At 41.4% G+C, this 27,358-nt stretch overlaps 1 protein-coding gene across 1 annotated transcript in view; it reads right to left on the bottom strand.

Moving 5' to 3' along the window:
• Positions 1-27,358, bottom strand: part of PIK3C2B (phosphatidylinositol-4-phosphate 3-kinase catalytic subunit type 2 beta) — a 1,063,900-nt gene that overhangs the window by 64,088 nt on the left and 972,454 nt on the right. Inside the window, exon 30 of the mRNA XM_044076750.1 lies at positions 14,092-14,173. Coding sequence (XP_043932685.1) covers positions 14,092-14,173 — 82 coding nt within the window. The remainder of the gene's footprint in view (positions 1-14,091; positions 14,174-27,358) is intronic.

Below are 27,358 nucleotides of genomic sequence, written 5' to 3'. Positions count from 1 at the left end.
GGGATGTACTGGTAGGTATCTTTTAGATCCAGAGAGACCATAAAAGGTCATGGGGCTATCATGGGCAGGATTTTTTGAAGAGTCAACATTTTGAATTTTGGAACCAGGAGAAATTGATTGAGGTTGGACGGGTCTAAGATAGGGTGCCAACATCCTTCTTTTCTGGGAATCAGGAATAGCCTGGAGTAGAACTCTTTGCCTTTTTTATGTTCTGGAACTGGTTCCACTGATCCCTGACAGCAAAAGATTTGGATATGAGAAAGGACCTCTGTTTTTTGATTCTGAGGAATATCTGGATAGCTTGACTACTTTAAAGGCTTTTTGAAAGTGAGCTTGTAACCATGTGAAATAATGTTTAGAACCCACTTGTCTGAAGTGATGTGAGCCCACTTTTGTTTGAACAGGGACAGACTTCCTCCTAATCTTGCTGGGGGTGGGGGAATGGGGTGACAGAGTCATAGTTGCTCTCTGGCAGAAGCCTGGGGCATAGAATTCCCTTGCCTGGGTCTCTGCAGCTGTTTCCACTGCCTACGAGTCCTTTCTTGCTGTGGGTTTTCCTTTATCTGACTCTAGGTTGGGATGGAAAGGACCAGTGTTTAGTGGGGAAGTTCCTACTAAACCTGGGAGGCTGAACTTGGAGGAAGTCTTTCACAAAGCCTTAGCTTTGTCCTCCATCTTTTTAAGAACAGCCTCAGCTTTAGATCCAGAGAGGAATTCCTTGTCAAAGGGAGCATCAAGAAGGTTAGATTTAACATGGTCAGGAAGGTACTGTTCCCTAAGCCATGCATGCTTCTAATAAATGAGCCAGTTACAGCTTCATTGCTAGAAGCCTCAACAGCATCATAGCCACAGTGTAAGGAATGCCTAGTTACCTGAGAACTGGTGTGGTGGAGATCCAAAGCTCTTTAGAGAGGTTTCTATCCTCCAGTGAAGAGACCTTTTGGATAAGTTGATCCAAATGGTTTGCTGATATTTAATCATGTGAAATTGACAATTGAGAGCCCTCATAGTAAGGGTGGCTGATGTATATACCTTTTTACCAAATCTATCAAGGGCTCTGCTCTCTTTATCGGTAGATGAAGGGTTCCTAGAGGAACTGGCTCTAGCCCCTTTGCATCCTGAGGTGTCCAACTATGGATCAGCAGGTGGATTTTTGAAAAGGTATTTATGGGAGTTCTGTACCCTATAAAACCTGTCTAGCTTACAAGGGGCTGGGGGAAGAGAGTCAGGATTCAAGGAGGAATCCTGGAAGACATCCTCAACCACCTCTAAAAATGGGTGAAATAGCAAGAGGTTTGTGTTCTAGTAGACCCAAGAACTCACTATTCACTGAGGGTAGTCCTTTCTTCCCACTAGAAATGTTCACTCATAACATGGAGAGTCTCTCCAAAGGTGAGATCCTCTTGGGGGGGGGGGGGGTAGAGGCCAGGTTCTCCTCTAAATCTGAATCCTCAAAGGAAGTGAGGAAGGGCCCTTCTTCAGAACAAGACCCGTCTAGGTCTGACTCCTCCTCAAGATTCAAAAGGATCCGGGAAAGCTTCTGAAGTAGAAACCCATTTTCTTTTACCTGGAGAGGCATCCCCTGGTGCTTGTCTAGACCCAATTATGTCCTGTTGGTATCCCTGAGAAAAGGAGTTAGTAGGCCTAGGCAAAGGCCCTGCAGCAGTACTTTGTTTAGGAGTTGCTTTGGCCTTGGACCTAGGGACGTCCAACATCCTGATGCCTGTCTCTCTGAAAGAAAGATAAACTGGTGTAGGCCGAAGCTGCAAAGGAACATCACCAGGAGGAGAGCCCTCTTCAGAAGCCAAGACCTACAGAGTGGTCCCAGACCTGACCAATGAGCTGAAGGCAAGGGCCTGTGCAGACGTACAGGGACCAGATGGCATGCTGGTCTCTGAATGAATCTCAACAGAGGCCTCCATCACCACCACCTCAGGCAGAGAAGGGGGCTGCAAAAGCACCTCGCTTTCTTCAACAATCACAAGTCAAGAAGGAGAAACAGATGGAGAATGGTTGTCATCTGAGGGTCTAAGCTTGGGTCTCTCTATCTTTTTCCTTCTTACACCTAGGCTGGTCAACCTCCAAATGACAGACGGACATCATTGGAAGCTAATGAGAAGATTCAAGAGTAAGAAATCTAGCTAACACCTTGGCCGTTACGTCTGATGGTCCTAGAGTTAAAATGGGCACAACAGTGGCAACTAGGGTCATCGTGATCCAGGCCTAAACAAGTGACACACGGCGAGTGGAAGTCTCTGTATGGGATTTGCTTACCACAGCAGAGGCAATTATTTACTTTATCTGACATGAGTTTAAAGCAAAAGAAAGGAGTTCCCCAATGGGGTACTTATCTTTCTGATGACTTCTCTTTGGTGCAGACCGACTGATGCACTGAAACACTGCTTGTAGCTCCCACAGCAAGAAAAGACTGATTTCATGATGTGGGCTGACTCCCTATATATCCAAGCATGCTGACATTGGTTAGGGGATCTGCCAACCTGAGGAGGAGGAAAGAATTATCTCTGGTATTCGGACCAGCCAAAGGCTTTCATGGCAGGAAATCCCACAAATCAGGACTGCAACTGTGAAATACGAACAACATTATATGTGAAGTCCAAGGCTGTAGAATTTAAGAATAATTCTTCTAATCAGGTAAACCAACTACACACAAGTGCCTCTTTTCAAGGGTGACATGATGGCAATATGTGGTTAATAACTCACTCTGACAGACGCATAACAAGTAAACTGAGGCTGATGAAAACAAACCCAAGCAGTTTAATATTATCTTTTCATTTGAAAGATGTAAAAATGAGTTTAGGAGTTTGCTGTTTTAGTCTGAATTGCAGTTTAATTTTTCCAGTGCCATAACACACAGGACCAGGTGTTCCAGTGCCATAACACACAGGACCAGGTGTTCCAGTGCCATAACACACAGGACCAGGTGTTCCAGTGCCATAACACACAGGACCAGGTGTTCCAGTGCCATAACACACAGGACCAGGTGTTCCAGTGCCATAACACACAGGACCAGGTGTTCCAGTGCCATAACACACAGGACCAGGTGTTCCAGTGCCATAACACACAGGACCAGGTGTTCCAGTGCCATAACACACAGGACCAGGTGTTCCAGTGCCATAACACACAGGACCAGGTGTTCCAGTGCCATAACACACAGGACCAGGTGTTCCACTTTTAGCAGGGTGCCCTGCTGTACCTGTCTCTATGTACTTCCCTTAGCAATGAGTAACACTGGAATTTAGCTCCATCACATTTTTCAACTCTCATTGTTGACAGACCTTTCAATACAATTTACACTGCTTTTCTAGCAACTGACAACAGAAGTAACAACCGATGTCCCTCCTAAAGAATACCGGCATCACACCAAGATGTTTCTCAGTTGCACTTTACAAAAGTAACTAAACTATAAAAAGCATTTGCCTGTTTTTGACTAAAATAACTAAATTATAAAAATAATTCACACATTTTTTAAATATATTCTTGTCCCCTCTGCCTGTCGGCAATCAGCCATCCTACAGTCAAGTCAGCTCATTTGTTTCCTCTTTGGTATGAGAGCCATTTGCAGCTATCAGGAGATTTCTAATTTTAAACCTTACCCCTCCAACACGGTGACTGATGTGAACACTTGCTGATGCAAGCAAGGGTCTGCAATACCTTCCCATATGAACATGTGACATCTCTCTCACATCTCATTAAGGCTATCCTGAAGGTGGCTTGTCACTGCTGACCGCATTATTCGACTCATCTCTTGCACACCATGTACAAGTGCTGCTATCATACTGAGTCACCTTCCACCACCCAGAATGGGCAGCTGGCATCAGCTGCCTATTCCCATCCTTTCCCCTGGCTGCCAAAAGGCCAAGTCAGTAATCAATTTTTGGTGTTCTGACTTGTAATCAGGACTCAGTCCTCTAAGCAAGAGGACTGGAAAATATTTGCACTTCCTGGCATATATTAAAATACAATATTTTAACCTTATAAGTGGTTCTAGTGCCCATGGTTCATGAACATCACTGTAATTCACCTTCTTTCCCTGAATCCCTGAATAAGATCTATACCAGAAATAAAGCAACTGGCACAGTTGCCATTCCTGCATTCGTCACATATCTCACAACAAGTCAGTTATGATTAGATGGCAAAAGCTTGCTTAACCATCTAACTACGTCATCAACCTAGACATTATCTAATAGTAGCAGTTGTCCTGATAGTAGTGCCTAATGGCTCTTTGTCCAACTAGAACCTTATTCAGTTCTACTAGTCAGTTCTATTAAAGTTTCCTTGCCCAGAAAAAGTTTTGCCTTGTGTTATCCTCCCTCCCTTCCTCCCACATAAAAGAAAACAACATAAGTGTTTTTTTTTGTACTTCTGCAACATGAGGAAATAGTAAAAGCCCACAAGAAAAAGAAAATCACCATTTGAATTACAGGTATCGGTCTCCTAACATGTGCCAGACAGATTCCTACATATTTCCTTACTCTTCTCTGGAGAAGAACATAAATCATGCTACAACATGGAATCATGTGACCACAATGATGCTCCTCTTGTTCTGGCTCACCACCTAATAGTCACTCGGCTTTGGACAAGAGTCAGACTGAATACCCCCAACTCCTACACATCTACTAGCTCCCACATGTTACTCAACTTTATCACCATTAGCCTCCAAAGTATCAGGAACAAAATACCTGAATTCCATTCATGGTTATCTCACAACAAGCCTGACATCATTGCAGCCACTGAGACATGGCTAAAGCCCTACATTAAAGATACAGAATTCCCACCCCCTGGCTTTGCTTGTTTTCGATCTGACCGACCCAGTAAAAAAAGATGGTGGTGTCTGTCTGTTATATTTTAACACCTTCGCTATTGTATATTACTCTAAGCCCATCCCACAATTCTCCACAGCTGAAATATTGGTATCTTATCATTTCAAAAGCATTTGTATTATTGTCTTATACATTCCTACTCTTAATAATATTCACACTTTAGAGGACATACTAGCATGGGCATCAAGCAATAAAGAAAATGAAACCATCATCTTAGGAGACATCAATATTAACTGGCTGGACATCTCCTAAAATCCCACCTCTAATACCAACCTATATACCTTCACTCAAGTAATTAATGACATAACTCATCCAAATAAAAACAACAAATGTGGTTCTATCTTAGATTGGATTGTGGTCTCTGAGCCACACAAGACAGCATCCACAGGTAGTTCCCCAATAGCATAAGCGATCATTTACCTCCCTTCATACTCCGGAAAATCATCCCTTCAATCAGCAAACGCCACTACAAACAAACTAGATACATTTCCCATTTCTTCCCCACAATATTTAATAACACTCTGCAAAGTATTAATTGGAATATTCTAAAATTCATTCCCCTCCATAATGCCATTGAATTCTTTAGTACTACATTTCTCAACAATCTAAACAACCAAGCAAGTCTTATTCTAAGGAGAGTAAAAACTAATCATGCCACCTGGCTGATAAAAACTCACTAAACAGTTCATGACAGCTAGGGATAAAGCTTGGAAACAATGGCAGAAAAGTAAAAATGCCTCTGACTTAAAATACAAACAACTCCATAACCAAGTAAAGCAACTAGTCATAAAGGATAAGAAAGACTACTACCTAACCCTCCAAAACCACCATAAACTAGACCCAAAAAAGTTCTGGAACTCTAGCAATTCCTTACTAAACCCGGGGTCCAATAACAATACTTGCCCCAACCCTGATAAAACACCCACCGAGATAGCAGCTCTCTTTAACTACTATTTAATCAACACTATTGCCAACCTAATTGCCACCTTTCCTCTCCACTCACTCCCTCAACATACCATCACTCCCCCTTCCATTAACCTCTCTCTCTCTCGTACCTATCCAGACCTACACAATAAAAAAAAACTACTTCAAAAACTCAAACCTTGCACTAACACCCTGGACAACCTACCTCCCAAGTTCCAACAAACCGCTGCCATTTCCATAGCCTATCCCATTAGCATACTTATTAACAGATCCATTCTGGAATCTTACATACCCTCTATCTGGAAAATGGCATACATTCTGCCTCTACATAAAGGTGGCCCAAACACAGACATCTCTAATTTCCAACTCATTGCTATCCTCTCACCCATCGCTAAGATTCTAGAAAAATGTGTCCTTACTCAACTTCTTAACTACGTGCCCCATAACAACCTTTCTGACACTCAGCATGGATTTTGTCCATGTCATAGCACAACTACAGCACTTATATCCTTCGCTGACACCATTAACCAGGCTTGAAATGAGGGGAAAATGGTCTCATCTCCTTTTAGACCTCTCCAAAGCCTTCAATACAGTGTCCCACCCTCTTCTTATCACTAAACTGACTAGCTAAGGCATCTCATCCAAATCCCTAGAATGGTTCACAAACTACCTCACAAACAGGCAACAGTCAACCAAATGGCTAAATTCATTCTCTCCCTTCCTTGATACAACAACAGGTGTTCCTCAAGGATCTATACTATGCCCCCTCTTGTTTATCAACTTTATCAATGACTTCCACACTTCTCTTACTCAAGGTTCAGTTATCCAATATGCAGATGATTCAACTATCATCTGTGCTGCCACCTCACAAGATGAACTACTCCAGCTTACACAAGATGCCCTCCATACAAGCGAGTTATGGATGTCCAATAACCATCTCACCCTAAACTCTAATAAAACTAAACTGGTTCTTTTTTGACCCAAAAATCCACCCCTCTAATCAAAGAAAACTTCACCATACAAGCCCAACATTTCCTCAGCCATTCCGCAAAGCTATCTCGTGCCTCCTCCTTTCTTCTACCATCTCTCCTATACTGGACTCCTCTCCTAACCAATATTCAGGCCTCTCTAAAAATCAAACAAATCATCTCTTCCTGCAATAAAATCACTAAATTTGTAACAAATGCTAAATAGTCATCTCACCACTGCTCTTCACTACGCTTACTAAACTGGTTGGAACTCCCACATTGTCTAGCACTAATTCAGCTAACCAATGCCCACAAATTTATTTACAAACCATCTAACTGCCCCTCTTTGTGTACCCTACTCACTCAGTATCATCCTAACAGACCTCTCCAATCAAATAACCAAATGCTCCTAAATGTAGTGAAACCTACCCATGTGGCAGAAGAATCGCGCTAGTCGTTCTCTATCGCTAAACTATGGAGTATTCTCCCACCAACAATAAGGTCTATCAGCAGTACCCCACTATTGAAATATTCCCCAAAACAACATCTTTCCATACTATGGCAGTGCAACTGCAATAAGGCTGCAGGTCATAAAATCTGAACCCCCCCCCACTCATCTCCTCTGGCTCTATAAACAAGGCAGATGTACTTAACTGCTCCAACGGACTCTCTATCCTCAGGCTGTGTTCCTAAATTTCTACATTTTCCTTATAGCTATCCTTCTACCATACCTTTACTGCCTACCCTGGCAATGGCCCTAATCTCACAAGTCTTTACCTATACTTATCTTCCATATTCTTCTTTCCACCATCTGCATGTCCAGCATTTTAAGCATTAGGTGTTGTTAAAAAGACCTAGATCTCTCTCTCCAGTGACTATTGTTGTATGTAAACTACTGAATATTTTCAATATATACTATTACCTCTCTACTGTATGTTGCTGAAGTTGAGTTTTGTACTTGCTCAACATCTGCAGATTTTCATATTTGAACTGCTGTTTGTACTTCAGAATGCACTGTCAGTTTGTTCTCTACTGTTTAATACTGTACTGGATTTGTAACATTCTACTGATTGTAACGTATCCTTATACTAATGTCTTTCGGCTTGTCCCGGTTAGGGGTCACCACAGCGGAACTCTGGTCCGCTAATGACTGGCAGTGGATTTTTACAATGCTGAGCTAACCCAATGCCCACCCTTCAAAGAAGGCACACCCATTCACGCAAGCACCTACCTGCATGTCTTTAAACGTCACTCGACCGCGGGGAGGACATGCAGACTCCACACAGAAGGCGCTCCATGACTTACTGTATGTACTGTGTAATACCTACTCTTATAAAGTATGTAAGTGTTTGTAACATGACTTACTGTATGTACTGTGGAATACCTACACTTATAATATATATAAATGCTTGTAACATGACTTACTGTATGAACTGTGGAATACCTACACTTATAATATATGTAAGTGTTTGTAACATTACTTACTGTATGAACTGTGGAATACCTATACTTATAATATATGCAAATGTTTGTAACATGACTTACTGTATGTACTGTGGAACACCTATACTTATACTATATGTAAATGTTTGTAACATGACTTACTGTATGAACTGTGGAATACCTATACTTATAATATATGTAAATGTTTGTAACATGACTTACTGTATGTACTGTGGAATACCTACACTTATAATATATAACTGCTTGTAACATGACTTACTGTATGAACTGTGGAACACCTATACTTATGTTGTTGTGGTCTTTCGGCTTTTCCCGGTTAGGGGTCGCCACAGCGGAACTCCGGTCCGCTAATGATTGGCAGTAGATTTTCATGAACACTGAGGTGCCAGCTCGACGTTCAACCTTCAACGAAGGCACGCCCATTTACGCATGTCTTTCGAATGCCCACCCAACCTCGGGGAGGACATGCAGACTCCACACAGAAGACACTACCCACACTCCAGCTGAGAATCGAACGGGAGAACCTCTTGCTGTGAGACAACAACGCTACCGCTGCACCACCGCGGATCATATATGTAAATGTTTGTAACATGAATTACTGTATGTACTGTATAATACCTATAATTATAATATATGTAAATGTCTGTAACATGACTTACTGTATGTACTGTATAATACCTATACTTATACTATGTTTCTGCAGCTTTTCTACCCAGGCCTCCACTGAAAACGGGCTCACCTTGGCCCAGTAGACTATCCTGGTAAATACATACAAATAAGTACATAAATATGGATGGCCTTCCTAATGTCAACTCCCCTGGCAAAGACTGTGTACTCTAGAGAGAGTCCTACTGTAAAATCTACGGGTCATTTCTTCTTTTGTTTGTCCTTTCCTTCCTTACATGTTGCATTGCTAACAGAGACTATAAAATCCAGACAGACTTCTTCCAGCAAGCAAGAAAGTAGATTGGATTTTTTCCACACCAGAGGATCATCCAAGGTTTCGCCAGAAAATATTCTGCTCGCCTTTTAATACTAACAGCAGCTCAATCAAAATTTCTAAAGTTCCATTGTGCTGGGCTAAGACGACATAGCCACTATCTTGTTACCTGCTAAGAACAGATGACAGCATTATGCCACGTAACAAATGTTATGTCATATCATGCCACTAATGCAACCAGTATATAAGTACACACTTGTACCATCATTTTCAAACATGACTGGTGCACTTTAATTTTCTGAATTTTGCATAGCCACTACAGTTTCAATTGTATTCACTCATGAAGGTCATATGAGGCTAATGTCTCATAGCAATTTAGTGAAAGTGTTCAAGGATCAGCCAGGACATGAGTGGTTTTGTTTATTTTATTTATTGGATTTAGGTCTGGCTCTGGCTTAGCCATTCCAAAACTTTAATTTTCTTCTGATGAAGCCATTCTTCTGTTGATTTGGATGTATGCTTGGGGTCATTGTCATGTTGAAAATTGAAATTCCTCTTCATCTTCAGCTTTCTACAGATGCCTGAAGGTTTTGGGCCAAATGTGACTGGTATTTGGAACTGTTCATAATTCCCTCCACTTTGACTAAAGTCCCAGTTCCTGCTGAAGAAAAGCAACCACAAAACATGATACTGCAACCACCATGCTTCACCATGGGGATGATGTTCTTTTGGTGGTGCGAAGTGTTGTTTTTGTGTCAAACGTACCTTTTGGAATTGTGGCCAAAAAGTTTAACCTTGGTCTCATCAGACCATAACACATTTTCCCCACATGCTTTTTAGATACCTGATACATTGTTTTCCAAATTTTAGACGGGCCTGGATGTTTGTCTGTGTACGAAAAGGTTTCTGTCTTGCAACCCTACCTCAAAGTCCAGACATATGGAGAAAACAAAAGATTTTTGTCACATGTAGTACACAACCAATACTTGCCAGAAATTCCTGCGTCTCCTTCAGTGTTGCTGTAGGTCTCTTGGCAGCATCCCTGACCAGTTTTCATATTGTCTTTTCATCAATTTTGGAGGGATGTCAGGTTGTTTGCAATGTTACTATTGCCCATATTTTCTCCACTTTATGATGACTGTCTTCACTGTGTTCCATGGTACATCCAATGCTGTGGAAATGTTTTTGTACCCTTTTCCTGACTGATACTTTCAACAATGAGATCCCTTTGATGCTTTGTAAGCTCTCTGTGAACCATGGCTTTTGCAGGCAACTGAGTAAATGTCAGGAAAATCCTACTAGGACAGCTGAACTTTATTTGGGGTTAATCAGAGTCTCTTTAATTGATGGCAGGTGTGTACCCAAGAAGACTGAATGTTGTAATTAAATCAAAACGTGCTTCAACAAAGTATTAGTTTAAGGGTGTGCACACTTATGCAACCAGCTTATTGTACGTTTTTTTATTTTTTATATTTTTTCCCTAAACAGATTTGTTTGTTTTTCAGCTGAATTGTACAGGTTATTGGTCACATTAAAGGTGGGAAATATTTTTAAATGATTTATTGCGGTCTCATTTTTTTTATCACAAAAACCTGGCATTTTGACGGGGGTGTGTACACTTTTTATATCCATTGTAGTAGAGTGAGAGGATGACATCTGCCACTGCAGAATGCACTGAATAACTCAAACAGAATGGTAACCAAAATACTGCAGTACATTTGTGCAAATTTGGGGATCAGTGGATATGTGGGAGTTTTTCCTTTTCCAATGTGTTGTGATATCACAGTATCTAAAAGTTGAGTGGGTGTGGGGTGCAGGAGACTTGCCTCCCCCACAAAAGCGCTGCATTTTATTGTGTGTAGCTTGTAAAACCACTAAGCACTTTTGCTATGTGACAGCTGTTTCTCTTTACTGGTCAATGAATTTATTATTTGATGTATAATTCAGAGAAAGGACTTTGTACATATGTTTCAATGAATAGACAAATGGTAAAACATTAACAGAGTAAAAGAGATATAAACTTAATTATAGCTGTATACTTTAAGGTATGTATGTTTTAAAAATGTTTATATAAAATATAATTTTAACAGTTGGGACCCTTTTTCTAATCCACATATGAGTACTGAGCTTATTTGTTTGTTTACATTTCTGCACTACAAACCACTGAATGCTTCAGCAAAGGCTGCATTTATTATAACTGCTGTGGGTAAAAGTGGGTTAAAGATGTTCATAGGTCCAGGACAAAAGGACACTGCTGTGGTACTACTGTTTATACATATTGTCATGTGCAGATGTCTGAACCATGTCTGCCCCTCACAGCTTATCTAGGACCCCTTAACTAGCTATCAGGGCTTACGTAGTGCTATGTATGCAATGTAATTATAGCACCGTCAAAGAAAGTGAACAGCATTTCTGTATCCTTGCTGCCATTTATTTATTACTGGGTTATAAGCACTGATCAAATGTGACCATTTGTACACTCAGCCTGTGTTACATACATAGTAACAGCAGTACAGTAAGACTAAAGATGTAATTAAATTATACAATATAGAATCATAAAATATGCATTGCATACCAGAAGCACTATAAGTGAGGTAAAAGTGATCCAGCCAATAGAGTGTAAATAGTAAACGGAAGCATGGAGGGAACTTTTAGCAGTGAAGAGGGTAGAAATGATAGGATGTTGAGAGCTGTGACAGAACAGCTAATAATGGGATAAATGGATATTAAATATATAGTAGGGAATGAAACTGATATGGGAGAACTGGATCTTAAATATACAGTAGAGAATGGAGCTAATAATAGGAGAACTGGACATTAGATATATAGGACAGAAGGAAGCTAATAGGAGAAGTGGACATTGCATATATAGTAGGGAATGCAGCTAATAATAGGAGAAGTGATTATTAGATATACAGTGTGGAATGAAGCCAATAACAGGAGAAGTGGATATTAGATATACAGTGTGGAATGAAGCTAATAGGAGAAGTGGATATTAGATATACAGTGTGGACTGGGCATTACAGATAGGGATGCAGTGAGTGTGAGTATATACCTTACAGAGGTTAGGAGATTAAGTAGCCAAGGTTTTCTGCAATTGTTATCAAGCAGCAACAAGTTAAAATGTACAGATCAACAATGCTTGAATGCTTTCAGAATGTAAAAAGCATTAAAGGGTGCCTACAGGCATTACTGAGATAAACTGTCACCTCTTTATTCAGCATTTTTAAACTTTAACTTGTAGACTTTAATGCAAAAAAATCAGTGTTTACATTACCTAATAAGAGATAATATATTTGCCACAATGTCGTGCACTACAGTTTCCAGAAGAAAGGGCTGACGTAGGCCAGAAACTCCAATCTTGGTCCACAGGGTTCTGGTGCTGGGACCTCTCCTGTTTGGCATCTACTTTTCTGAAGTAAGAGCAAATACGAAAGGGCTCTGGCTAAGTTTGCAGATGACTGCAAGCCAGGAGCAGTTATTGAAAACCTAAATGACTTAGTCATCCTGCAGGAAGGTTTGTTTCAAATAAATTATTGGTGCCAAAATCATGGATTAAAACTAATTGAAAAAAATGCATTGTTGTATCATATGGCTAGTCATCCATCATAAGGAACTACCGCATTGACAATATGACCTAGTTTTTCAGGATTTGGGAACTTATGTGAATAGTGACCTAGCTTTTGACCAACATGTGTCAATTGTGTTAAAAGTTTTACTATATTGACAGCAAGGGGACTGTGTCTAGATCTAAATCTAGAGAAGTCATTCTTCCTTTTTACTCAGCCATCATTAGTATAATAATGCCCCCTTTGGCATGTATCTGTCCAGACACATTCAACAACTGGAACACCCACATAGATACTTACTAAAAGGATACAAGGCCTAAATAATATGTTCCACTTGGACAGACTAAAATCTCTGTCACTATACTATGTTTCTTTCAGACAGCTAAGAGGAGACCTGTATTTGGCATAACAGGCATCCACTGAGCCAATACTGATGGACTTACTGCACATCAGTAAGTCAAATGTAATCAGAAATACTTCTTCTAGTGATCTTAACCTCTTCTGCATCATCATCAGAATGGTTTGGAGGGACAGGTATATCTCACAAAGGATACTACTGCTCTGGAACAGACTTGCCATCTACATAAAACAAAGTTCATCCCTGTCCACATTCAAGGTCAACTTGGATCTATGGATGGGAAACAGAAAATTTACCCCTGGACTGACCCCTGTACTATTAGTGAACAGAGGCGGGTCCTAAATGCTTTATCCCATGCATGCCGCTCCCCAAATTATCTATTGTTAGGGTTACCACCTGTCCCACTTTGCGAGGGACAGTCCCTCTTTGGGCAGTTATGTCCTGCAAAAAAAATGTAATAATTGGAAATGTCTTGAGATTTTAGGACAAAATTATTTCCTTTATTTTATGTAATAGTTGCATAAAACAGTTAGTCTGTATCTGAAACACCTAAATGTTATAAGAAACTGAATAAGCAACTAAAATGCTACAAGAATAAGCTTTTATTTAGGCAAAAAAGCAAACTTCTGTCCTTTGTACTGGCCGTGGGTATGTTTTGCCCTGCAAAATCTGATGTTTGTACCAAAAATGTCCCACTTTGGGCATTTGTAAAGGTGGCAACCCTATCTATGGTACGATCCCAGTTATCATCATTAGGGGGTAATATTTATCTATTGAGCATGGGATGGGTAAGGCCAGCCTCTAGAAAAAGAGAAAATGGCATGGCTTAAAATGGCCTGTATGGGCAGCTGCCCTAATACTTATGAAACTATGAAAAACTGACTAGATTTTCATTGCCCAGCAGTATCATATAACACAATACATTTTATTAAAATCTAAGAAAAACAAGTCATATGAAAGTGAATTGCAAATATTTGAACAAAAGTTTTCTGGCAGACCAAAACTGGAAGCAGAATTATTCACTCACCTGGATATTTTGGTATATTGCTGTTGGTGTTTGACTTGTCATCTCTTGGTAGAGGATGGAAAAATGTGTATACAAGTTCACACTGGAAAAAGGAAAAGTAAAATAAAATGGCTTTACTTCTTCATCTTTGGATAAATCCATGGATTGATAGAACAAAGTAAGTCTAGGTTTTCTAATTTAATATTTTAAGGAAAAAAGGTCACTTCATTTTTTACTTTAGATTGCTTGAAAAAAACATGTCACTTTTAATTCAGGCTGCTTACAGCTGAGTCAAGAATGCATAACAAATGATGAGGCTATTGCAGAACTGATGCGCACCCCCAAATAAACATGAAGGTGCATATATGCTCATTCATAAACATACTCATTGCTTCCCTTATTTGAAATAATCAACACTGAAGCTGCTTATAGCTTGTATAGAACACTGACTTTCCCTTCTATATAATGCAACCTGATTCAAGAACTTCATTTTATATACTTGTCCCGTGACTGGTTTTAGTGTTCCCACAAAAATGAAACTGTAATTGCACCTTACTCATCATGAGTCACAACAAGTTGCTTAAACTTGGGTTTAACTACCATATAATGTGTCCCTGCTTGTCACCAGCCAAATTCAACCCCCATCTCTCCCATCATCAGAACTGTAAGCACGTTTTATGCAAGTGCTTACAAAAAGTAGTTTAAATCAATATTCCTGCTGCTCCTATCCTGTTAGCCTATTTTAACAAACAGTTGTACAGGCAAATGCCATGACATTAAATTGTTATAATCTGTGCTTGCTGGGTGACCGAAGAGTAAGAACCATCTGAAAAAAATATTCTGATTGCTGCATGAGATGTGCCTTTTCCCACAGAATTACTTCTGGGCATCCTGCAAATATTAAGCAATACTTTTATCCCTTTACTCATAAAAACATATGATGGACTCTACACAGTTGAAATATTTAAACTGCAGGCATTTCACATCCTGTGAAGTGATGTAAGGGTGTTGTGCTGAGTGTGGAAATGTGTAAATGTTATCTCTTAATTCATTATTACATTTATGTATGTTTTATATTGACCTTTACCAAACATACAAATGCTGCTTATAATTTAGAAAAGAAGAGAGTCCACACAATGAGGTGGATGGGGGACCAAGATGAGTGAAGAACAGTTGTTATCCGCTGAGTTTTATCTTACAAACTTCATATAATCAGTACTGCAGGTAACTTCCTTCACATATTATGTCTCAGCAGCTTCTTAACTACAGCACTGCAAAATATACTAGTTTTTGGCACTGGCTTTACTTTTATCTTCCTAGAATATTATTTTACTTTCTGGAATCCATCTATCCAGAACTCCCTTTTTCCCATTTTTGCACGTGGGTTTGGAGTGTCACATCAACAGTGACCATCATCCAGAGCCGACGTTTACACTGCTGTTTGCTAGCCCTATCATGGTTGTCCTCCCATACCACACACATACACATGCTGTGCATATGTGCGGGCACTCGCGTTCATATATGCATATGCACTCAGACCTACGGCCATTTTTTTGTAAATGACTATATGTTAACATTCAAGACTAATCATCTCAAACCCATGACCCAAACATACAAATTTAAGCACCATATACGGAATCAAGTTTACGGTGATAGACTACACGGAAAGTCATATTCCTATCCTTACTTATACATGGTGTACGTCTTCCTGTCACTGCCTCTTCCAAAATCTGATTTACAGCTGGTTCATGACCCACATTGATAAAAACAGTATATTACTGCATAACTCTGGATAAGAGATGTACATCTTCCAATTTAAATAAAAGCATTAGACCTGTGAACTGCAGTTTATCTGCTTCTTTTCACATTTTAAATAAGTTTTTTTTCTCTTAAATCATATTGCACCTGTAGATCTCAGAAGCTGTTATGACTGTGAAACAGCCCTACAAACAATCTTTCCCTATAAAAAAGAGCTTTCTTAGTCTTAGAACCTGGATACTGGAATCTGTTGTGCCCTTAATACTAACAACACTGATCAGCTTACAGTAGTTAGGCAGCTTCTCAACAGTGTCTTCCCAATAAAAGGAGAATGTAACTGACAGGAATTTATATGAATAGTTTCAGTTTACAATCCATTTGCATGATGGCAAAGGGAGTCAATAAGCCTACCTCGTCTGTCCTTTAAAAGGGAGTCAATAAGCCTACCTCGTCTGTATTTAAAAGGGTTTAATTTTATACCTCCCCTTTCACTTCCTTCTCCATTACCCTTTTTTCCATCTCTCCCATGTCCTCTCGGACACATTGTGGATTCCCTTTCACGGTAGCTGTTCTATCTACAGTTGGGGGTTGGCATAACTGTTAAGGTATTTACCTCACAGACAAGAGCTACAGGGTTTGCTTCTTGGTGAGGGAAATTGGTTAGACATATAATGACCCACAACGGCAGCTAGCATAGTACTTACCTATGGGGTCATGGGTTGACATAATAGTTAAGGTGTTTACCTCACAGACACAAGGTACATGGTTTAATTCTCACCTTTGAAGGGAAATTCACTAAGCTTAAAATGCCTGCAAGTGCAGCTACTCTAATACTTACCTATGAACCTAAGCCCATTCCATAAGTCTACAATCCTGTCTATAGAAAAAGTAATTTTGAAGATCAAAGGAATAGTTAATCTGTAAAACAGCTGCCCATGCTCCCTACTTTCAGTTTAGGAAGATCCCTTTACATCTCCTTGACATGATTTTCACCAGTATCATATCCATCCCTGTCATTTGGTCTTTAGTGTGAAAATCTCTAGCTCCTTTAATTACTAGTCATATAAGTTTTCCTCCATACCCTGGATAAGCCTCTCTGGTCACTCTCCTCTAAACTCATTGCAGCAGCAGACAAATCTAAGTCTGACCAGGACCTTGCAGAATGGAAGCATTATAGTTTAGCTTGATATACATCACCCCCTTTCATATATAACAGCAATCTTTTTGCTGTTGCCACTGCCCTCTCATTCTGCTCCCAGTGGCCTAGTCAAGGTCTGACCAATACCTCCAGGCTTTTTCCTGTTCTGGTGGCCATCAATGGCACTCCACGGATCATCCTTTCCAGATCTGCTAGACTCAGACTCAGCATCCACTGCTACACTTAAATTTCTTTCATCAGCAAAGAGGTTGATCCTCTTCACTTTTCCCTCAGGTATGTCTGTAACAAAGAAACTGAGGAGGACTTGACCTACAACAGATCATCATGAGATGCCTTTACAGTATTACTGAATACTTAACAATGTGAAGTTGTTCAATCTCGCCTTCATTCTTACTGATGGGTTCAGAGCTGATCCCTCGGCTCCGAGTCGGCCAAATTGCAAAGCTCGAGGTCTCCAAACAGCTTGAGGCCGAAACCCTATCCCATGATGCTCCTCTACTTCCCTCAGATCTAGTTTGCCGCTGCAACAGATCGAGCATGTTCCTTCAGCTCAGGCTGTTTTTGTCAGTTAAGTACAAATATTTTCTTTATTGGTTTCCTTTCACATCTATTGAGAAGACCTTTCCCTTAGTCGAAGTTAGGCTTGTATTTCCTTTACTTCTTTCTGTTTTTGTGGGGAGTTTTTTGTGATTTCCCTTACTGGCGTTAGGCCGTTTTTTGTGCCTGCTCAGGCATTGTTTTACCCTATCCCTTCGTAGCCAAGTTCAGGCTCTAGTTTCCTTAGTTTAGCTTTCTAGCCGGTTTGGCTTAGTTACGTTCATTTATAGCCGAAGTTAGACTTTACTTTCTTTACAAATAGCCTTGTTTAAATAAAAGGTTGTTGAAGTTTGTAGTAGTATAGTGTTTTGAATTGGATTGAGATCCAGTATTTTAGTCGGAAGGCTTAATTTTTCTTTACAGCCGAGTTAGGCTTAAAATTTCTGTTCAGTGGACTTAATCAAAAGTTTAGTTGTTTACTGACATTGTGGGTTTTTCTAGTGGATTGTTTTTTACTTGGAACAACATGTCTGAAAAAGTAAAGTCGGGCTTCAAAAAATGCCCTAAATGTAACCAGAAAATGTCTCTCACAGATGGTCACACCATCTGTGTTTATTGCCTAGGAGAGGTCCATCTTCAGGAAGTGTGTTCTGTGTGCCATGGTTTTAGTACTAGGGTTCTGACAGACAGAAAAAGAAAGTTAGTGGAAAGGGGCCTTATTAAGTATGCCTTTCAATCGGATTTGGACTCGGCTCCTCAGGAAAAGCCAAAACCTGCTTCTTCTTCCTCCTCTGTCTCTGGTTCGGAGACAAAAAGCCTTTCGTCTCCAAAGGTATCAAGGAAGGTATCTGACTCGGCTCCACAGTTAGCGAAGCCAACTGTTCAGGTAGTGGGTAGGAGTCAGTCCCCAGTTTTGGAGAAGGTATCTCCAACCCTAAGGTCTCCAATTCTGGTTTCACCTGCTCCTTCCGTGGCCTCCTCTTGAGCTTCCAGACTATCGGATTCGAATGTGGATCGAGTGGTAAGGAGATTATTGCAGAATCTAGTGCTACCAAAAATGTTATCGGCTTCGACTCTGGCAGCTTCAGAGCCGATCAAGTCATCTGCCCTACTTGCTGCTCCTCCTCCGACTCGAGTTGAGCCTTCGGAGCCAGAGGGAGCTGATCAGTTGATTGTGGAGCCATCGGCGCCAACACCCATGTTTGGCCTCTCGGCACTGACAATCCTGATGTCTTCGGCCCCGGCTGCAGACTCTGGGAGCTGACACTCACCCTTCAGTTCCAGGGAGGGGAGTTGAACCGATGTTTCGGTTCTGACACTTCCTCTTGAGGCTTCAGCACGGATGAGCTTGGCACCCACCCCAGGATCGGATCCAGTGGCTTTGGTGTGGGAGTCCTCGATGTCTTTGGACCAGGGGCTTCCTCACATCGAAGCCATGGTGCCTTCAATGCCATGAAGAGGGTCTTGTCCCCCCAGACAGTCACAACTTCTGAGCAGATGACCTCCTCCCTTAAAGCACTGGAATCTTCCCCATCATCACAGATCCATCATAAGTGCAGGGACCCGGAGCCTCAGGAAGCCCCCTTGGGGGAACCCTGCTCTTCTGAGACCTCCCCAGAAGCTCCCACTGAGGAGGTCCCTAGAAAGAGGACATGTAAGAGGAAACATGTAGATTTCCCACAGGAATCTCTCACATCCAACACCTATTTGGAGAAGCCAGAAGGGTCCCCAAGGTCCCCCTCTGAGGATACATCTTAAGTGGATATCCTAGAGATCCTGAAACAGAGGGGTGTCTGGCAGCTCATCAACCCTTCCAATGATGAATCGGTGCTTCTGAAAGCTTTTGGGTCCAGATTCTCCACCTCTTGGGGAACTTCAATGAGTTCATGGATCTTTTATTTTGAAGGGCGTGGGAGTCACCAGATACCATGGAACCTGTCCCTAGAAGACCAAACAAATATATTTCTGCACCTCATGACAAGACCTTTTTGTCCAAACCTATTCCTGTTGATGCCATGGTGGTTGCGGCAGCCACTAAGAAAGAGATGTCAGAGACCTCTACGTCTGTCCATCCTCCTAATAGAGAGTCTAGGATCATGGACAGATTTGGCAAGCACATGTTCAGTTCTACGACATTTGCCTTTCAATCTTTGAACTATCTAACTCACTTTACCAGGCTTTAAAGAGATCTCCTAAAAGAGCTTGGAGATACTCTTCAGGGTGCAGTACGGTGGTTACATCTCAGCTTGCTACCCTTAATTTCATCATCAACTCTTCCTTGCACCTCGTATCTTACGCAGCTGATGGGATGAGTAGGGCAGCAGGTACAGAAATAGCTCTTCGGAGACATTCCTGGATGCTCTTGTGTTCTTTTGCGGAGCCTTTCAAGTCATCCTTTGTGAATGCCCCGTTTGATGGTTCCCCACTTTTTGGACCTAAACTTAAAGAGACCCTCACCAGATGTGAACAAGACAGAAAGACTCTATCTACTGTAGGAGTCCGTTTTTCCACACTTACTAGACCTTATCCCAAAGGCCAACGGGGTGGGAAAATGTGGTTCAGCAAAGCCCAAGGAGCCTTTTCAGACAAACGAGGTGAAACCCCCCCCAGGGGCAGAGGAGGGGGCAATAACAGGAGGCGCCACCCAAGTGGCAGAGAGGGTCCACAAAACCAGGGTGACAGGGATCAGTTCCTTTGGAAGCCCTATCAGTGCTCCTGAAAGGAGGCCCACCTGTCTGCCTCTAGAGGCAGTCAGGGGACGTTTATCTTTGTATCTAGGCGCCTGGCTCAAAATCACAAAAGACAGCTGGGTACAAAGTATAATATTCAGAGGTTATATTATCCCATTTCACTCATGCCCAAAACCATTAAGAAAGATCCCAGACATTCCACTCAGTCTTCAGGATGTAGCAACAGTAGAGATTCAAAAGTTGCTAGAAAAAAAGAGTCATCCAATAAGTCCGGGCAGACCAGAAAGGATCCGGAACTTACTCAAGATTCTTTTTAGAGCCAAAGAAAACGGGACTGGAGACCAATATTAGAGCTCAGCAGACTCAACAAATCTGTATAAAAGACAAAGTTCTGGATGGTCACACAAGACAATTGGATGTGCTCAACAGATCTCTAGGATGTGTACTACCATATAAAGATGGCCAGGCCATCCAGGAATCATCTGCGCTTTCGGCTGAGGGCCAGTCATTACCAGTTTTGAGCCCGCTCTTTGGTCTCACTACAGCCCCCAAAGTGTTTACCAAATGTATGGCAGTGGTTATGGCTCACTTGAGGCATCAAGGAATCCGGGTGTTTCTGTATTTGGATGACTGGCTCCTTACCGTACCTACCAGGTATCATCTCATTCAGGCAAGGGGCATTACCTTAGACCTCTGCTCTCAACTGGGGATAACAGTAAATTAAAAAAATCTGCCTTATTGCCATAGCAGCATACTGTCTTTACACGAGCAGATTTAGACACCATCAACATGTCCCTAAAACTTCCTTTGGAAAGAATACTTATCCTTGAACTGATTCTGGACATTCTCTCAAAGCACAGAGCACCAGCATCAGCGATTCTCAGACTGTTGGGCACCATGGCAGCAACTATTATTGCAATACCTCTAAAGAGGTCACACATGCACATTCTTCAATGGCTACTATTCACACAGTGGACCTTTCAAGAGTTACCTATGGATCACCCAGTTTGGATAACCGATTCATGCAAGAAGGACCTTCGGTAGTGTCTGACGTCCGAATCTGTAACCATGGGACGTCCCTTTGTTCTCCAGAGTCCAGTTGCAACTGTGACCACGGATGCCTCCCTGATCGGGTGGGGGGGCATTATCAGGGACGGACAGCCCAAGGTATATGCCAAGAACACGAGGCTCACTTGCATATCAACATCCTAGCGATGAGAGCGGTACTCTTAGCGTTGCAGTCCTTTCAAGACTCTCTCCCTCTGGGGACCATTGCAATTCAGTTAGACAACATGTCAGTAGTCTGGTATATAAACAAACAAGGAGGGACCAGATCCTATCCCCTATGTCGAGAGGCCCTGAGAGTATGGCATTGGGCAGAGTCCACCCAGCGCTTTCTGATAGCAATGCATATCCTGGGGAAATCCAACGTGATAACAGACAAACTAAGGAGAGCAATTCTGTTGCCACACAAGTGGTCCCTCAAGAACGAAGTTGCGGAAATGATCTTCCGCAGATGGGGCCAGCCTTGCTGCGATCTCTTTGCAACTCCCACAAACACCAAATGCAGCAACTACTTTGCCCTAATCCCTCCAGTGGGTGAGTCCCTGAGGGATGAGTTCATACACGATTAGTCACCAGGTCTTCTTTATGCTTTCCCACCTTTCCCGCTAATTCCCAAAGTTCTGCAGAAAGCCAGTGTCCTGAGAAGGACAGTTATCTTAATAGCCCCCTTTTGGCCTCATCAGATTTGGTTCCCCTTCCTGAAGCCTCATCTTTTGGAAGAGCCCTGGATCCTGGATCCAGTGCCGGACCTTCTGACTAACTCTTCACCCTTCTCTACAGTCCATCAAACTGACAGCATGGCTGCTCCAATTCCAAGAATAGCCAGGTTCCAAAATTTGTCAGCAGAAACTCAACATATACTATTGTCTTCCCATAAATCCTCAACTAGAAAACTTTACCTTAGCAAATTGAGGAGATTTTCAATCTGGGCTCAGCAAAACAACATTGATCCGTTCCTGGCTTCCATATCGCATATATTGGAATTCTTGACCAAACTATTTAACGAAGGAGCCACAGCAGCAACTATTTGAGTCAACTGGCTGCTATTTCAAATTTTCATATTGGTGAACTAGGGGACAGTGTCATGTCTCATACAATGGCGACGGCCTTTCTAAAAGGTGCAATACATTTGAGGCCTCCTGTTGGATTCCCCACTACTCCATGGAATCTAAATCTTGTTCTGTCAAAGATTATTCTTCCTCCATTTGAACCGGTATCTTCCTGTGAATTTAAATTCCTTTTGTGGAAAACTATTTTCCTAGTGGCTATCACCTCTGCGCACAGAGTTTGAGAATTACAGGCTCTTTCGGTAAGGCATCCATATTTGATATTCCAGAAAGATAGAGTTTCCCTCAGAACAAACCCTTCTTTTCTACCAATGGTTTGCTCAGAATCCAACCTTAATCAAACCATTGAATTGCCAGTTTTCTTTCCTAATCATACTAATCAATTGGAGTATATGCTTCACAAGCTTGATGTTCACAGACAACTTTGTTTCTATTTAGACAGGGCAAAAGACCATAGACAATCGGACCAGCTTTATCATTTTCAGATTCCAAGAAGGGTGCCGCAGTTTCCAAACCTACCTTATCTAAGTGGCTTTCGGACTGTATATCTTTTATTTATAGTTCTGCACATATTCCCTTAGAAAACAAAGTTAAAGCTCTCTCAACTAAAGCTGTCTCTACTTCTACAGCCTTTTCGGCCAGGCTACCAATAGACTCTATTTGTGCGGCAGCCACATGGTCAAAGCCACATACCTTCATTATTAATTACAAAGTAGACAAGACCTCTAGGGACAGGGCTTCCTTTGGCTCTGCTGTCCTTAGACATGTACTCCCGTGAGCCACCCGAGGTTGTGGTGCTGGGGACACTACCCATCAGTAAGAATGAAAGTGAGATTGAACAACCTCACATTAAGAAGTCATGTACTTACCATAACGTTCCATGTGAGTTGTTCTTCTCGCCTTCATTCTTACAACCCACCCTCCTACCCCCAATCAGTGTCTGGAAGTTCGAGAGTTGACTCCTTCTGCCTGTTTTGGTCTTTTCTGAGGAGGTTTTCCTTTCACCGGTTACTGGAAATATAAGTATGGTGTTTTTATTCTGTGAGTATTTTACTAGTTGGCAGCAAACAAGATCTGAGGGAAGTAGAGAAGCATCATGGGATATGGTTTCAGCCTCAAGCTGTTTGGAGACCTCGAGCTTTGCAATTTGGCCGACTCGGAAGCCGAGGGATCGGCTTTGAACCCATCAGTAAGAATTAAGGCGAGAACAACAACTCACATGGAACGTTATGGTAAGTACATAACTTCTTTTTTCACATCTCTGCTTGAAGCTACTTTTGTAATTGTCTTTTGTCTTAAAAAGCACATTATGTACTTTTGTATTCACTACATTACTCTCTTCAAGAATACCTGCTTTCACTAGACATTCCAAGTAAAGGATTAGAACCAGTGCATGTACACTGCTAAAGAATGAATAAAATAAATGAATAAGTAATTGCATGCTACTTAGAAAGCAGTCTTCTTGATGGTTCAGGTAAACAAAAGGTGTAATTGATCTGGGGATAATTACAAGTGAATCTTTCATAAGCCTAAGAATAACAATGAAAACAATACAAGTCTTCATCTAAAACTGAACACTGATTTGCTGTATACTACGCATTCCAGCTGCAAAGATAAAGGCAAAACTAACATGGAGCTTGTTCATTTATTTTGTTGTTATGAAACTGTAATGAGCTTTACTTAACCATTAAGCCGGGCTACTCCTCCCTTCGGATTTAAATTGATCAGATATCTTTCTTTGTATCTGCTTGCTTGCCTTTCTATGTACCGCTCAATCTCTCACTCTCGAAGTGATCCTACATTTTTTCTATACAACATTTATACATGTAAAAAATTCAGTTCTTGCCAGAAGAATTAAACAGTTTACATGTTATCGTACTTGTATACCCAGCTTTACTATTCCTGTGTTAATACAATGTTGGCCATTATTGTGGAAAAACATTAAGTATTTTTAACAGTGTGTGTGTGTGTGTGTGTGTGTGTGTGTGTGTGTGTGTGTGTGTGTGTGTGTGTGTGTGTGTGTGTAAAGGTGGTTGCAATGTATGCATCTGTAGTAATGAGATGAAATACAGTACTGTGTTCACTTTTATGCATTCATTTACTTGATTACACATCTGAGATGAACACCATCAATAAAGTGGCTATACTCGGTTATCACATGTGTGTGTGTGTGTGTGTGTGTGTGTGTGTGTGTGTGTGTGTGTGTGCATATCTACCCACAATAAGGAGGGGGTAAGGTCCCATCCCCCAATTTATATGTACTAACTCCATAGTCACATATCAGTGGAGAAAGGGCAATGTCACGTACAATTAAAGTGATTTTCAGTTAATTTGTTCTGCAGCATCTGGAATCAGTTAAATTGCCATTGTTCAGCTGTTGCATTCTTGGTTCCCATCCCTGCATAAGCTTTTCTTTTTTCAGGGATTGATTGTTTTACATCCCTTTATTTAAGTTGTTTGTCGCTGTTTCCACACTGGTCACAGTGCATACTTTAATTCCTTCCTCACTTCTTTCTTAATGCCATGCTACATCTCTTCCACTGTTCTTCAAATCTCCTGGCAGCCTGAAGTCCACCCTCTTATAACTCTGGACCACTGTACTTGAGCCACGTTTGGATATTACTTCAGGACAGCAAACCATGCAGTGGCATGATAACTGCTGGTTACAGGCCCTGCCGTGACAACCACAGTCATCCCCTCTATATTAGATGAGATAAGAACAACACAATGGGGAACCTCCCACTCTGCATTAGTCCATGTTCCATCAAAACACCAATTTCCCTTTCTGTCTTAACCCTTTGTGTCCATCTCCTACCTCAGACACACTGGACAGGCAGACAGACAAATGCATGCACACACAGACACAGACAATCTAATAACCTCTAACCAAATTCAGTATGAGTCTATCATAAATGTGTTTCTTTCTAGATGCAAGTATTTTGCCTGCTATTACTATGAAACATGCCACCTAGTAACTAAATATCAAACACCATTCCCAAAGGAAATCATTCCTAACCAGAACTAGTATGTGAATGCAAAACCTGTCAAAAGTATTTTGACAGGCAAATGTTTGAGGAATCAAACAAGTTCAGTATGATGTTGCGAGTTGTTCTCTGAGCCCTGGTGAAGGTTAACAAGTGCCCTATGACTGCATATTATAGCAATAACCCATGCCTGGGTGTGGGTAATGCTGGATTTACCCACGGTTGGCGTGGTTTTCAAAACAAAGACAACTGTGGGTAAATCCAGCATTACCCACACCCAGAAGTGGGTTATTGCTATTATACGATGACATTATTTAAGAAAAGAAATAATTACTTTTCTTAAATAATGGCATTGTATAATGCCTCTTTGCTGCCCTTCTGCAGCTGTCTGGTGTTCCGCGGCAGTTCTGATGTACTGCGCATGCCTACGCAGTACATCAGAGCTGTGGGCAAAAGCAACGGAGAACGCAAGATCTCCGTTGCTTTTTACTGTCTCGCTATGTTAAATGGGTTTAACATAGCGAGACAGCTTTAAAATAAGCAACGGAGATCTGCGTTGCTTTTTTTAAACCTGTGTCGCTATGTTAAACTCTTTTAACATAGCGAGATTAGTAGTTTATACTAACGGAAAAAGTCCGGGCGACCGGACCTTTTTCCGTTAGTATATTGAGGGATTTACAACGGGCACGCTGGTTGGGCTGGCCAATCAGCGTGCACGTTTTAGAGGAGGCATTGTATAATATCAGATTTAGCATGGGTCTTTCACATCTGATTAGGTTTCTCCCCTCCCCTAAGCAGATCTCTGAAATGGTGAGTCCTTAGAAGAGAATAGCGGCACTCCCTTTGTGCCCGTGTCCTTGGACCAGCCCACCTACTCTGAGATAATTAAGTAGAACAAAATGTAGAGAACACAAAGTTATAAAATATTAGGATTTGCAAGTAGAAATGAGAGCAATGTGCAAGAAAGATTCCCAGATAGTTCCAACAGTAGTCGGAGCAACGGGTCTTACAAAAAAGAGTTTACAATCATATTTAGATATGCTACCAATACATGTAACTCCGTACGAATTACAGAAGGAGTCATTACTGCGCACACTGTGGGTACTGCAAAGAGCACTTTTGGCTGACATCAAAGAGTGAAACAATACTAATTTCATGAACTTTAATCGTACTTTGACTTAGGAATGGGGTCCATTCCCATCATGGTATTATAAACCGAAAAGATTTGGAGAAATTAAAAACAAAGAGAGTGGCTAATAATTTGGAGGGATAATATTCTACTGAAAGCATTTGGAAACTTCTTTTGAGGCATGAGCAGTATAAGTCTACTTACTGCCTGCCTCTGCAGACATCATGCCAGGAAGATATCCAGGTGAAATAATATAGTAGACTAGAGATGCATGAGAAGGAACATCATCCCGTCTGGCAGCTTTAGGTCTCAGCGGGATTACTGTGGACATGAGGTAGAATCTCACCAAGTCTGACACCTGCAGGCCTCAAGAGATTAGATGACATCACAATGACCTCTTGTCCCCCTTCCTTAAGTCTCTGGGGCTGTCAACATTTTAGGGTATTTCATATTCCTGCGCTCTTCTATGTTTTATTCCAGTGGTGGAAGGCTCCCCCTTAGAGCAGCTGGCCTGCACCACGGCTTCAATTCAAAGTCAATATTCAAAACAATAGAAATATTCACAAACGGGATACTTATTCTCTGGAAGTCACCTGGAAGAGACTGACAGATCATACATTGAAGAAGAAAAGAACCATTCCAAGGTGCTAGCTGTACCCCTTTTAGCCATTTGTTACGCCAACACCTATGGCATGGGATCAGCTCTGTTCACTGGAATTGTCCTCTAAAATTCTCAGATCATAATGGTGGACATCCACCTTCAACCAAATGCAATGGAAAGAGAATTATACAGCACCAGTGATCCTTACAGTGAACATGTTGTGTTACCCTTTTCAGTAGTTCCAAAGTGGAGGTGTTTACAATTTGAAAATATTCTTAAATTAATCTGTCATAATAAA

This window comes from Protopterus annectens, chromosome 7.part0, assembly GCF_019279795.1.
Source record: "Protopterus annectens isolate FY-2018-M chromosome 7.part0, PAN1.0, whole genome shotgun sequence".
NCBI classification, from domain to species: domain Eukaryota; kingdom Metazoa; phylum Chordata; order Ceratodontiformes; family Protopteridae; genus Protopterus; species Protopterus annectens.
Note: the sequence above shows the minus strand (reverse complement) of the source record. Positions and strands in the feature narration are given on the sequence as shown.